The 12,432-nt window shown below is 39.7% G+C and overlaps 1 protein-coding gene across 1 annotated transcript; it reads right to left on the bottom strand.

The window, feature by feature from the left end:
• Positions 1–534: 534 nt before the first annotated feature.
• Positions 535–8,861, bottom strand: LOC148341947 (uncharacterized). Its single transcript, XM_088288736.1, has 2 exons — positions 8,469–8,861; positions 535–6,165 (listed from the first exon to the last, which is right to left on the bottom strand). Exons 1-2 carry the CDS (start codon positions 8,569–8,571, stop codon positions 5,051–5,053), a joined length of 1,218 nt encoding a protein of 405 aa, XP_088144862.1. The 5' UTR covers positions 8,572–8,861; the 3' UTR covers positions 535–5,050.
• Positions 8,862–12,432: the final 3,571 nt, after the last annotated feature.

Raw genomic sequence — 12,432 nt, 5'->3', positions numbered from 1 at the left:
TGCGTAGACTCAGGTGACCGGCGGGGATTGGCCAAGGAGCGGCCGTTCCTGATTGGCCAAACCCTAACCACCTCCAGTTTAAAGCGACAGCAGGAGCTCATTTGCTCTCGACCTCCCACTGTGACTTTTTGATAAGACGATCATGATATCTTAGTTTTTGGACATATTGGTTAGCCTGTAGTTTTTCATTTGTATTAGTTAGTTTACGTTATATCCTAAATCTGCGTGCCAGCTTTTGCTGCCTTTTATTTTGACCTGTTTCGGCACCATTTTGTTAAATACATTGTAAAGAGCTTTTTGCTTTGGGTACTTTTTGTTCTATTAAATCTGGTGAATATTTATTATGACTCATTTATTACGAATTATTATTATGACTCGTGTTTTGTTTTCCACCTTTGGGGACAGAGAGAGATTCCCTTAGCTTCCCTGTTATGTGATGCACCAAACCTTAGACCAGGGGTGGGCAAACCTTTTGATTGGTGGGCCACAATGGGTTCTAAAATTTGACAGAGGGGCCGGAAGAGGAGTGTTTGGTAACCTCACCTCATCGGGGGAAAAAAATACATTTAATTTTAAATGAAAGTGAACAAAACCATTCCAACAAAATATATGTCTTTGAAAAACCAGAGTAGTTAGAAAATAAAACATGAACAAGGTTTATTCATTTAATTTTTTCGGGTTCGGCTGGCCGCATTAAAAGTTTAATGGGCCACATGTGGCCCCGGGGCCGTAGTTTGCCCACGCTTGCCTTCGACGGATACGTAACACACTGTGATTAGCTGAAATTTAATTTAAGAGTATGTGTTAGAATAATATTTAGAGGTTATTATACATTTGCCATGACGCAACTTTATTTCAATACATGGTGCACATATCATGTTGCAAATTAGTGTAGTGGACTATGCTTGAGTGTTTACAGTCAGAGTGGAGGAGGTACTGGAGGACATCTCTACTGCAGAGAGGTGCCTGCAATTGGCAGGGCGGTGGCACTTCTTCAGAAATGAGGATGAAGTAAACAACATCGTGATGAGTCCTGATAAAGAAGTTGGCCTCAAAGTCTGAAGCAAGCAACATCGTGCTAGGTCCTGATAAGAGATGCTGACGTCAAAGTCAGCTGCGACCCACGACGGCACGCTCATGATAAACCGGACTAAACCAGCTTTTGAGAAGACGAACTGTACCACCCTTGAATGTAATCTGATTTCTCGAAGTGTAATCTGATTCCTCGATGTTATAAAAGGGAATGTATGAAAAACATTGATGAACAGAAGGGAGATGAAGTTGCCAAATAAACTTTGTTAACCTTTCTGTCTCCACTTGGGCTGTGTGTCTCTCCTTTCAGCTATGAACCCTATATGTCAAATTGGCGAACCTGACAGTATGAAATCAAGTCAGCTTCCACGGTTTAGATTTATGTTTAGAAGTTGGCTTTTGGCAACTTTGACTTGGATGTAATTCATGCCTGAAAACAACATGTGGATTTTAGACGCATTTACAAAGTTGCATGTGTAATGTTATATGTGCCATTGGGAATGATGGTGAATTTTGGGGTGAACATTTAGAATTTTTAAAAAACTAAATTTTTGGAATGGGGGAAAATTGAAGCACAATAATGTTGAAGTTGGAATGGTGAGAATCAGTCAAAAAATGTGGAAGGAGGAGCAGGTTAAAAAAAACGCAGTAAAGAAAAAGGCTCAGCATCCCACTAAGAAGGGACATCGACTACAATCATCCTTGCATGAACTGATAAAGTCTGCATAGATGTGAGGAAAAAACAATTGATTGATCACTGCTCATCTCTTCAAGTCATTTGTGATTCTCAATCTGATTCGTCCAAGAGAATCGTTTTCCTCAAATGGTGCAAGCAAAAGGTTTCACATCCGTGTATGTACATGTGTGGTGTCTTAAGTGTCCCATCTGAGAGAATATTTGGCCACAGTTTGTGCAGGTAATGGGTTCCTCCCCAGTATGGGTTCTTGTGTGATTTCTTAAAGTTCCACTTTGGGAGAATCTTTGACCACAATCGGAGCAAGCAAAAGGTTTCTCACCAGTGTGTGTTCTTTTTTTGTGTATTTTTGGACGTAATTGTGTGCCTTTCTGTTGAAAGAATGAAAGAAAAAAAACACAGTTGTCACATAAATAACTCAAACATGGTAAAAGTAATGAGAAATGGAAACAATTTGCTTCACATACTCAAGATGATCCAATAAGCACGCAGAATAAGTCACCTGATGGTAGGGGTTGACTTTTTTGTGATTTGAGGCGGGGGCGGGGACTTATTCTGGTAGGTGCTGCCAGAATCTGTATCCCTTGATAAGTTTGCGTAGGAAAAAGGGACCCTGCTCAAATTTTGCTACACTTACACAAAATGGTCTCAGTATCACACAGTTAGTCCTTTGATTGTTGGGGTTCACCTGTTTGATCACCTTTGAGGTTACTGCCTGCCATAATATCCGTATTATTTTGCGTTGAGTAGTTGATTGATGCTTTGAATGAGTAAGTTTTCAGATGTCCTACTGTGTAAGTAGTCATTGAATGCACCTCGAGTACGACGCAGAACGCGAATGACTTTTTTTAAATTCTTTTGCTACTCTTGACGCGGCTATCGATTGTGACAAAAATATCAAACAATCAATTGGAATTCAATTACGTGTTCTCTAACAGGAGACCACCTTTCTGTATCTTGCCACTTAAATTTGATCCCGCTAGAAACATCATAGCCCACTTTACTAATCCCTTTTCATCGTGTTTTGATCCCTGAAACTTTTGGTAGCTTCATTGATTGCGAAATTTCTTTGGTCTAACGAATGCAAATGCGGGTAATTTCCCCCCAATTTCGGCGGAATCAAACGCTTACTATACGTGTCAAATTGTAGCGAATGGTGTACTGAAAACCACACCGACGGATACTACCACGCATATGCAAAACCTAGTTTCAATTACAGCAAATCAAAAAGACAAAATTATACATTCTTCATGCTTTTCAATGAAAACAAACAGTCACATCGCGCCGGCTTCAGTCGATGCTAGGAAAAATGCAAACTGACTCAGGACTGCAACTAGAAACATTCTTAAATTGCATTAGAAAGTCAAGTTAAATCTGCATCAATGACTGCAATTACACTTCAAATCCTTAGAAATTCTAATTTTGTTATCCTGCATCCACGCCAGTTCGAAAGGACACTAGACCACTCTAGGACCCCAGCCAAAGTCCTTTCACACTTTCACAAATAAAATCCCCCGAAATTTGCAATAAAAAAAAAAATCATAAATATTCAGATTTCGTTAACAACCAGATTTACAGGAAACTAGAACACACCACAACTCCAGCCGGAGTACTTTCATTCCGAAATATTATTGTATTTAAAAATAAAACTCCTCTGAAAGCTGCAATTTTCATCTATTAACCAGTTTTAACCAGTAATCCATGACTTTTCAAAAATGTTTTGAATACCTGGAATAAGAGGCACAACAAGCAAGCAATGAAAACAAACCACAAAAATAAAAACAATGACAAAAAAAACTTAGCCACACTAAATAGGCAATAATATGTTGACTTTCAGGTCAATGATTAATTAAACTATTTCATTGACGATGAAGACTCATCATATTTTCTTCAGAATCACATTCACCTTCCCATCCAAAGTCAAAGTTTCTTCATGGTCTATCTAATAATGAATTTAATTCACATGGCCATAACTAAAACATTGTATAAAGCACAAGCAGCAAACACACATTGCTTTTAGAAGATATAATTGTCGATAATTATGGTAAATACTTGAGGTGATAAAGGTACATTTAAATCAGGCGTGGGCAAACTACGGCCCGGGGGCCACATGCGGCCCGTGAAACATTTCAATCCGGCCCGCCGAACTCGAAAAAAAAATCAAATGAATAAACCTTGTAACTGTTTTGTTTTCTAAATACTGTGCTTTTTTTAATATACCCTATTCAGTATTATTTTCCATTGCACTCTCTTATTTATCTAATTTATATATTTGTCTGTATTATTGTTGTATTGCACTGGAGAGGGGAGCTCTCTAATCTCGTTGCACACTTGAGTACAATGACAATAAAGGGATTTCTAATTCTAATTCTAATTCTAATGTATTGTTGTAATGCTTTTGTTGCCTTTCATTTAAAATTAAATGTACTTATTTTTTCCGATGAGGTGAGGTTACCAAAACACTCCATCCATCTGCTACTGGTCCAGCCCCTCTGTCAAATTTTAGAAGCCATTGTGGCCCACTAATCAAAAAGTTTGCCCACCCCTGATTTAAAGCTTCTTCATTACTACCTTACCATCAGCTCACTTGTGTCTCTTGAGCTTAACATTCTGAGTGAATCTTTGACCACAGAACAAGCAGTAAAAAGCATTCTCATCAGTGTGGGTTCTTGTGCGTATTTCTCACTTTGTGTTGTGAAAGAATCTGACCACAAACAGAACAGGCAAAATGGTTCTTCCGAATGCGTGTACTTGTGAGACTTCTTAAGTGTCCTGTTAGAATAATATTTAGAGGTTATTATACATTTGCCATGACGCAGCTTTATTTCAATACATGGTGCGCATGACATGTTGCAAATTAGTGGAGTGGACTATGCTTGAGTGTTTACAGTCAGAGTGGAGGTACAGGAGGACATCTCTACTGCAGAGAGGTGTCTGCAATTGGCAGGGCGGTGGCACTTCTTCAGAAGTGAGGATGAAGTAAACAACATCCTGAGGAGCCCTGATAAGTTGGCATCGAAGTCTGAAGCAAGCAACATCGTGCTGGGTCCTGATAAAAGATGTTGACGTCAAAGTCAGCTGCGACCCATGGCGGCACGCCAATGATAAACCGGACTAAACCAGCTTTTGAGAAGACGAACTGTACCACCCTTGAATGTAATCTGATTTCTCGAAGTGTAATCTGATTCCTCGATGTTATAAAAGGGAATGTGTGAAAAACATCGAGGAACAGAAGGGAGCCGAAGTTGCCAAATAAACTTTATTAATCTCTCTGTATCCACTTGAGCTGAGTGCCTCTCTTCTTTCAGCTATGAACCCTATATGTCAAATTGGCGAACCTGACATGTCCCTTCTGAGAGAATCTTTGACCACAACTGAACAGGCAAAAGGTTTCTCACCAGTGTGTGTTCTTGTGTGTATTTTTAAGTATGTCTTTCGGGAGAACCTTTGGCCACAATCTGTACAGGCAAAAGGTTTCTCACCGGTGTGGGTTCTGGTGTGATGATTTAAGCTTCCCCTCTGAGAGAATCTTTGACCACATTCTGCGCAGGCAAAAGGTTTCTCACCAGTGTGTGTTCTGGTGTGTATTTTTAAGCTCGTCTTCAGCGAGAATCTTTGGCCACAAACTAAGCAGCCAAAGGGTTTCTCTCCTGTGTGGGTTCTTGTGTGTATTTTTAAGTTTGTCTTTTGAGAGAAGTTTTGACCACAGACAGAGCAGGAGAAAGGTTTCTCACCAGTGTGGGTTCTTATGTGAATTTTCAAATTTCTGTTATGAGAAAATCTTTGACTACAAATTGAGCAGGCAAAGGGTTTCTCACCATTGTGAGCTCTTGTGTGCCTTGTTAAGCTTCCCTTGTGGGAAAATCTTTGGCCACAATCTGAGCAGGCAAACGGTTTCTCGCCAGTGTGTATTCTCAAGTGTTGTTTCAAACGGCTTTTATAAGTAAATGTATTGCCACATTGAGAACATTTCCAGCATTTGTCATATTGACATGCCAAATCACCTTCAGACTGTTCATCATCATTATCATCATCATCATCAGCGTGAGGAGCACGTGACGACATGTCATCACTATCTGACAGTGGAGCTAAGAGGCCGTCGGCTTGTGATCCTCCACAGTGTTCTCCATCACTTTCGGTTGTCATGTGTTGGCATGAGCTGCTGCTTGGAGGCTCCGCCCCTCTGCTCGCCACACTCTGACTTTCATCGTTACTCTTCAAAGACACACCAGACAATGGCAAATCCTCCTCCTCTTTGATGTAGGGGGGCTCTTCTCCCTCCTCGCTCATGCAAGGGTTCTCTGGCCCCTCCTTTTTTTTAAAGTAAGAGGACTGCTGATCATCTTCCTCTTTAACATGGGGGACCTGCTCGCATTCCTCTTCTTTAATGTGACAAGGCTCTGGCTCATGCTGTTCAAGATGAACATCTTCGCTGCTGTCTGCAAAACAAAAGAAGACAAAGACACAGTATTATGGTTTATATACATAATGGTTATTAGGAGAGCCAGATGTGTTACGATTACTACTTACTGTTGGGCTTTAGTGAATTAATTTGATGATTGATTTTCCAAGTATATTTCACTGAGCAGTGAAGGCTTGCTAGTGTTAGCAAACGTAGCATATTTGTGTTTTCGTCAGCGTTCGCTCTAGGTTGGAAACTGATTTTCTAGTCGCAAAGAAAATTTTGTAAGAAATGGTAATGACTTTGTTATTCATGATATAATGCAAGAGGCTTTAGCGATTTCATCATATTTTGTATCTTTGAAGTATATTATTAATGTAAGAAATTATTGTGGTGATTGCATTCATGGCAATGGCAGTGTAGTAACCTCTCTAAAATCAAAGCATTGCAAAAACTAATACAAAAGCTTCAATTACACAATTATTCACGTCACTGTAAAATTAACATATATCATGGATAATAATGATGAATAACATACTGACAAAACACAGACGAGAAATGTTTTTTACTTTTTCCCGTTTGTTGTTAGAGCCACATCCCAAATTAAAATTCTACACACAACACCCTATAATTCCTAATTGATGTTTTTTTCGTGTGCAAATTTCTGAAAAATAACAAACCAAGACATCACACGTATATAAGTATACACATCCTTTGCTCACCAATTTGTTGGTCAGGTCATAAGCAGTGCCTGGTTTCCTCCAAACATGGCACCTGGCATTCACTCCAAATAATTAAACTTTTGTCTCACCGCAGCCAGAAAAAAAAAAACAGTCCAATAACTTAACGAAGAGCACAAACACAACATATTTCATGTGCAGTAGTAGCCAGCCGAAGCTCATTCTCATTGCTAGCTAACTGCTGTGGCCTAAGCAGGACAGAATTTCCCCACCCTGGTGATGTCAGCCCGGCGAAACCTTTTTGTAACCCCCTCGAAGGTTCAATTGTAGGAAAAAAACGTCAACTTCTGTGGCTGTCAATTTTATTCTTGCTTTGAGCATGAGGTCTTTTTTTTTTGTCAATAATTATTTATCATTACAATTTTGTAGTTGTTTGATCATTCTTTCCCAGAGTCGTACAATTATTTGTGTTCATACACCTCGTTATTATTTTTCATTGGCAAGTTTGTTATGTGGCAGCTCTGTGACATAAGAATGGCAAGTAAAAACTTACGCCCATCAAATCAATCTTTGGCTGCCGTTCTTTTGACGAAATTTTCTGGGAAACACTGTCTTTGATTGTGGGTTCATAAGACTGTCATAAGACTGTCATAATCATAACATGACACCTGTCATGAACATGAATGAATCCTTACTTCAGGTGTCATTAAGTGTCAATCGATAAAGTATGTCACTTTCAGTCTCAGTCTATACACAAGATGTTTTGCATTACAGGGCGCCCCGTCTGTTTTGGGGAATTTCTATGACTTTAAAGTGCGCCAGATGGTCGCGAAAATACTTGTCATAAGGATTCAATCATTTTCATGACAGGTGTCACGTCATGATTATGACAGTCCTGCGGCAGTCTCATGAACCCACATTTAAATAAAGTGCTACCGTTCTGTTAGTGACAATCAAGGTGTCAATGGCGATAGACACGATGAGAAGAATGACACGTTCGAAACTTATCATCTTTACAATGTATATTCTCATATAGCCCAGCTCTGAAATTGCTGTTCACACATGCTCTCCATCCAAGCCGGTTTTGCGTTGAAAGGTGGCAAAATGAGAAATGTTGAAGTGGTATGAAAACTGTTTCCGGGCACCGTAGGTAGCAAATTAAAATAAAAAAACATTTCACTACATCACTATCATAAAATCCAAGTTTACTACATGATCAGTGTTATTGTCCAAACTGAATTTCACAAATCCTGCCTTTATAAAAGAAAGAAAAAAAACTTGCGCACAACTGTAAATACGCAAGTCCGTGCGGGTTTCTGAAAGGAAAGTGCTTGTTACTTTCATTTTCTATCGGCAGATAAGTTTTCCCCTAAATTATGTGACATTGTGTTGCTATTTATGCTCTTACTGTCGTTTTTTAATAAGACGATTTTGCACCTCGAGGAGTCCGAGCATGATCGTTTCTAATCGTACTTTACCAATTACCTTTTATTTTATTTTAATGTGTGTGTACCCCACCTCCCGCCCATATTACGCCATTGATAATAACGAGGACAAGCGTTTCAGAGAATTATCGATGTCACGTGACGTGATGTCATGTGACGTCATGCAGTCACCGTTGCAAAAATTGTTCGTAGACAACAACTACAAGTGACCATACCCGCTTTGCGTGAGGCAACTTGAGTCTTCTTGAAAAAGGCGTCCTTTTCCTCTTTTCCACCACAACGGCCCTCCTCGTCGTCTGCTGTCCTTCTTGCACACATTTTCACACGACAATCACGACACTTCACGTTCACGGCTGATCTGTGCTTCGCGAAGAAACGCGAGTCTTTGCTAGCGGCTAGTTAGCTAGGCCATGTAAACTAAGCTAGGCCCAGAAGATTGATCGAGTGATGATAATGATCCAATAATATAACGATGAAAGGTCATGCGTTGAGGCTTTGGGGTTTTAAGTTGTAATATGTCAAGAATGGTTACGTCTTTGAATAGTATTGTTATTATTACGTTATTATTATTTGTGATGCGCCCGTAGTCGTTTGGCTCGCGTCGGTCTTGCAGCAGCAGACGAAGTACGGCAACTCGTTTAGAACAAACCCCATTGAACTGTATCGACAAGAAACACACACGTTAACCCTCACTGGACCCAATTTATAGTTGTTGTTGTTTTGTTTTTTTTGCGTTTTATAATAAATGGACGATTAATTGAGGTTTCCCTCCGTTGTTTGGTTCGTACGACGATTTGCGCATGACTGAGTTATCCTCGTGGGGATTCCGTAGATTTTCCACCACAGCGACTCTTATTTTAATATTAGTTTTTACCCAAGCAAACATGTCAGAACTTTTTTTGTGACACTCTATCATTTGTACTTAAGCCTCAACACAGGACACCCAAGCAGTACTTTTCTCCACTAAAACATTAAATGTAAATCTTAGTGTCCGAGTCAAGTCATCTCAATGCATTCCGTTGCAAGACGTTGGACTCCAACCGTTGGAGCCCAGTTTAGTTTAATTTGTAAAATCAGTAGGTATATGGAGTAGCACTGAAGGATTGTATTGTGTTAGTGGCATTAGCTTGGGCATTTACGTGACAGAATGTCAATCATTTACAAGTTCATATTTGCTGCAGATATTACGCATTCATGAAACGAACAGCAACACGCCATATTCTGCCAAAGACACAACAAAATCGATAAAGCACATCTGCCACATAGACGGTACAGACAAAGACACATCATGTTACATTGTGAGCATTATGTTAAGATGTGAAAAAAGAAGAACGAGGTTTCCCTGATTTTCTGTCACAAGAAAGTGGTGATATGAGGCAAAGTCTACGTGCTCGGCTAATAAAGCGTGGACTCGCTGTGGTCATCGGATGCACCTGCAGCCGGCCTTTTCCCTTCTGCTTCCTGGCTCCATGCAAATGAAGTGGTCAAGTTTTACTTGTGTAAAGAGCACACTGAGCTCACTCTGCCTGCCAGCCCGTCTGGAAGCACCTGGCCGATTGTTGCAGTGACAGGAGAATAATTCTGGTGTGCATGAGGACATTGCATGTCAAATAAATTCACATGTAGTCCACGTGTAACAGCTTGAAAATTGGAACAGTCCCCAGGATTTGTGCTTTTTGTGTTATTTTGGGCAAATAGTCCCTGAAAGTTGGAAGATGGTTATTAAAGGTAAATAAATGAATAAAATCAACAATTTTACCTTTAGGGGTCGCCACAGCAAGCCAGTTGCTTCCATCGAACCCTGTCCTCTGCATCCTCTGCTCCCACCCCAACTACTTTCATGTCCCCCTCAACTACACCCACAAACCTCCTCTTTGCCTCTTTGGTCTTCCTCTAGACCTCTTGCCTAGCACTTGGAAACTCAGCATCCTTCTGCCAATATACTCACTATCGCTTCTCTGGACATGTCCAAACCATCTCAGTCTGGCCTCTCTGACTTTATCTCCAAAGCCCCTAACATTTGCTGTCCCTCTGATGTACTCATTCATCAATCCCAAAGAGAACCTCAACATCTTCACCTCTACCACGTCCAGCTCTGCCTCCTGTCTTTTCTTCAGTGGCACTGTCCAGATAACACCGCTGGTCTCACCACAGTTCTATACATCTTTCCTTCCATTTTAGCTGAAACTCTTCTATCGCACGCTCGATACTTTTCTCCACCCGTTCCAGCCAGCTTGCACACACTTCTTCACTTCTTTTCCACACTCTCCATTTCTCTGGACTGTTGACCCTATGTATATATATATATATATATATATATATATATATATATATATATATACGCTCCCCAACTTACGAACATTCGAGTTACGAACAACGGTACATACAAACATATCTGCGTGTATGTCAAACAATGTTCGGAGAGAGATGCTGTAAGTTAGATTTTGTATTGCGCGCCTTTTTCCGAGTAGTGCTTCTTTCCACCGCTAATACCGACCGACGCTTGGTGCCGTGACAGCTCACCCAGCATCCACCTTCCAGATGAAAAAAAAACAAAGAAGAAAACTGTGCAATCGTCATTAAATCGCTTCTTTCGGCCAGTTTCGAGTAAATCCTCCAAGGAAGATCCTCATCAACCCTCATCTTCTTCTCCTTGACCCTCAACTTCTTCCTACATTGAAGTTACGGAGGAGGAAGTAACTTTTGAAACCTATTCCAGCAACAACGAAGACCCTTTCATGATATAAAATCCTCCTCTTCCTCCATCATCTCCTTAAGCATCGAGTAAATCTTCCAAAAGTAAGTTAAACTTCATTTTATTTATCTTATTACGTACATGTACATACTGTGTGTGTGTGTCTCTCTCTAACATACGTAGTACAGTACTGTACGTATTCTCTCCATTTTATTCAATGTTTTTTTCCATACAAACCAATACAGGTTACTTTTACAAACCTTAAACATACTAATATAAACCGTCAATATACTTATCTAGGCCTTAAACATAAATTATAATACAAAATATAGCGCTGAAGCAACTTATGAACAAATTCACCTTACGAACGATCGTTCGGAACGTAACTCGTTTGTAAGTTGGGGAGCGTCTGTCTATATATATATATATATATATATATATATATATACATATACATATATATATATTTATGTGTATATATATATATATATATATTTATGTATATATATATATATATATATATATATATATATATATATATATATATATATACAGTGAACCCCCGGTTATCGCGGTTAATGGGGACCGAGACCACCCGCGAAAACTAAAAATCCGCGAAGTAGTGTCGCACCTTTAAAAAAAAAACAAAAAAAAAACAGTGTATATATATATACTTCGCACCTATATATATATATATATATATATATATATATATATATATATATATATATATATATATATATACTGGTAGAGAGAGAGAGAGTGAAATTCATGTTATAACAAAAAAACAAATATTATTAAAACTTATTTTTTTATTCCCCAGCCATAATTTTTGTATTTATTCAATTACCTCTTTTTGTATTTATTTAATTACTTCGACTTTTACCTGCTGGTACGCCGTCCGGTGTGCCCTGTGAATGTTATGATCCTCCAGCAGAACTGGAGGATTGAACAGGACTCTCCAAGCGCAGACACGGGAAAAAAGGTGGCGATACAAAGATAGTGTAGCGACTTTGTAAATAGTTCAAGGGTTCTGTGTTTTCCTCTTTTCTGTGGAGGCTGTGAAGGCAGCAGGGGAGTGAACGTTATGTTGTTGTTGTGTTGCTCTCTCTCTGATCGGCATGGTTGCGGCCAACAGCAGCCGTTTTTGGCTTAATAATAAAAGCGTTCGCTGATGGACAAATTGGCCTGATTTATTATACAACGTTACAATATTTATTATAATCACAATATAGTCAGTGTAATCAGCGCGTCTCGCAGCAGCTGATGGCATGGCGCGAGATGATCGCTGGAGGAACGCCCACACAGCTGAAAAAACAAAAACACACGCGGCATGACAGGCACGGATCATGACAGTGAAATGAAAGGTGGCATTCTTCATTTATTTATTTATTCATTCATAACTGACAGCCTCGCTCTCCGCCGTTGCCCGGGCGGAAGGTGCTCCTATTCGGCTTAACTACCACGCACGCCGGCCGGTCTCC

Source organism: Idiotropiscis lumnitzeri, chromosome 2 (genome assembly GCF_059441095.1).
Source record: "Idiotropiscis lumnitzeri isolate Australia: NSW breed Sydney's pygmy pipehorse chromosome 2, RoL_Ilum_1.0, whole genome shotgun sequence".
Lineage (NCBI taxonomy): Eukaryota > Metazoa > Chordata > Actinopteri > Syngnathiformes > Syngnathidae > Idiotropiscis > Idiotropiscis lumnitzeri.
The sequence above is the reverse complement of the archived record's forward strand: the minus strand, read 5'-3'. Positions and strand labels throughout refer to the sequence as shown.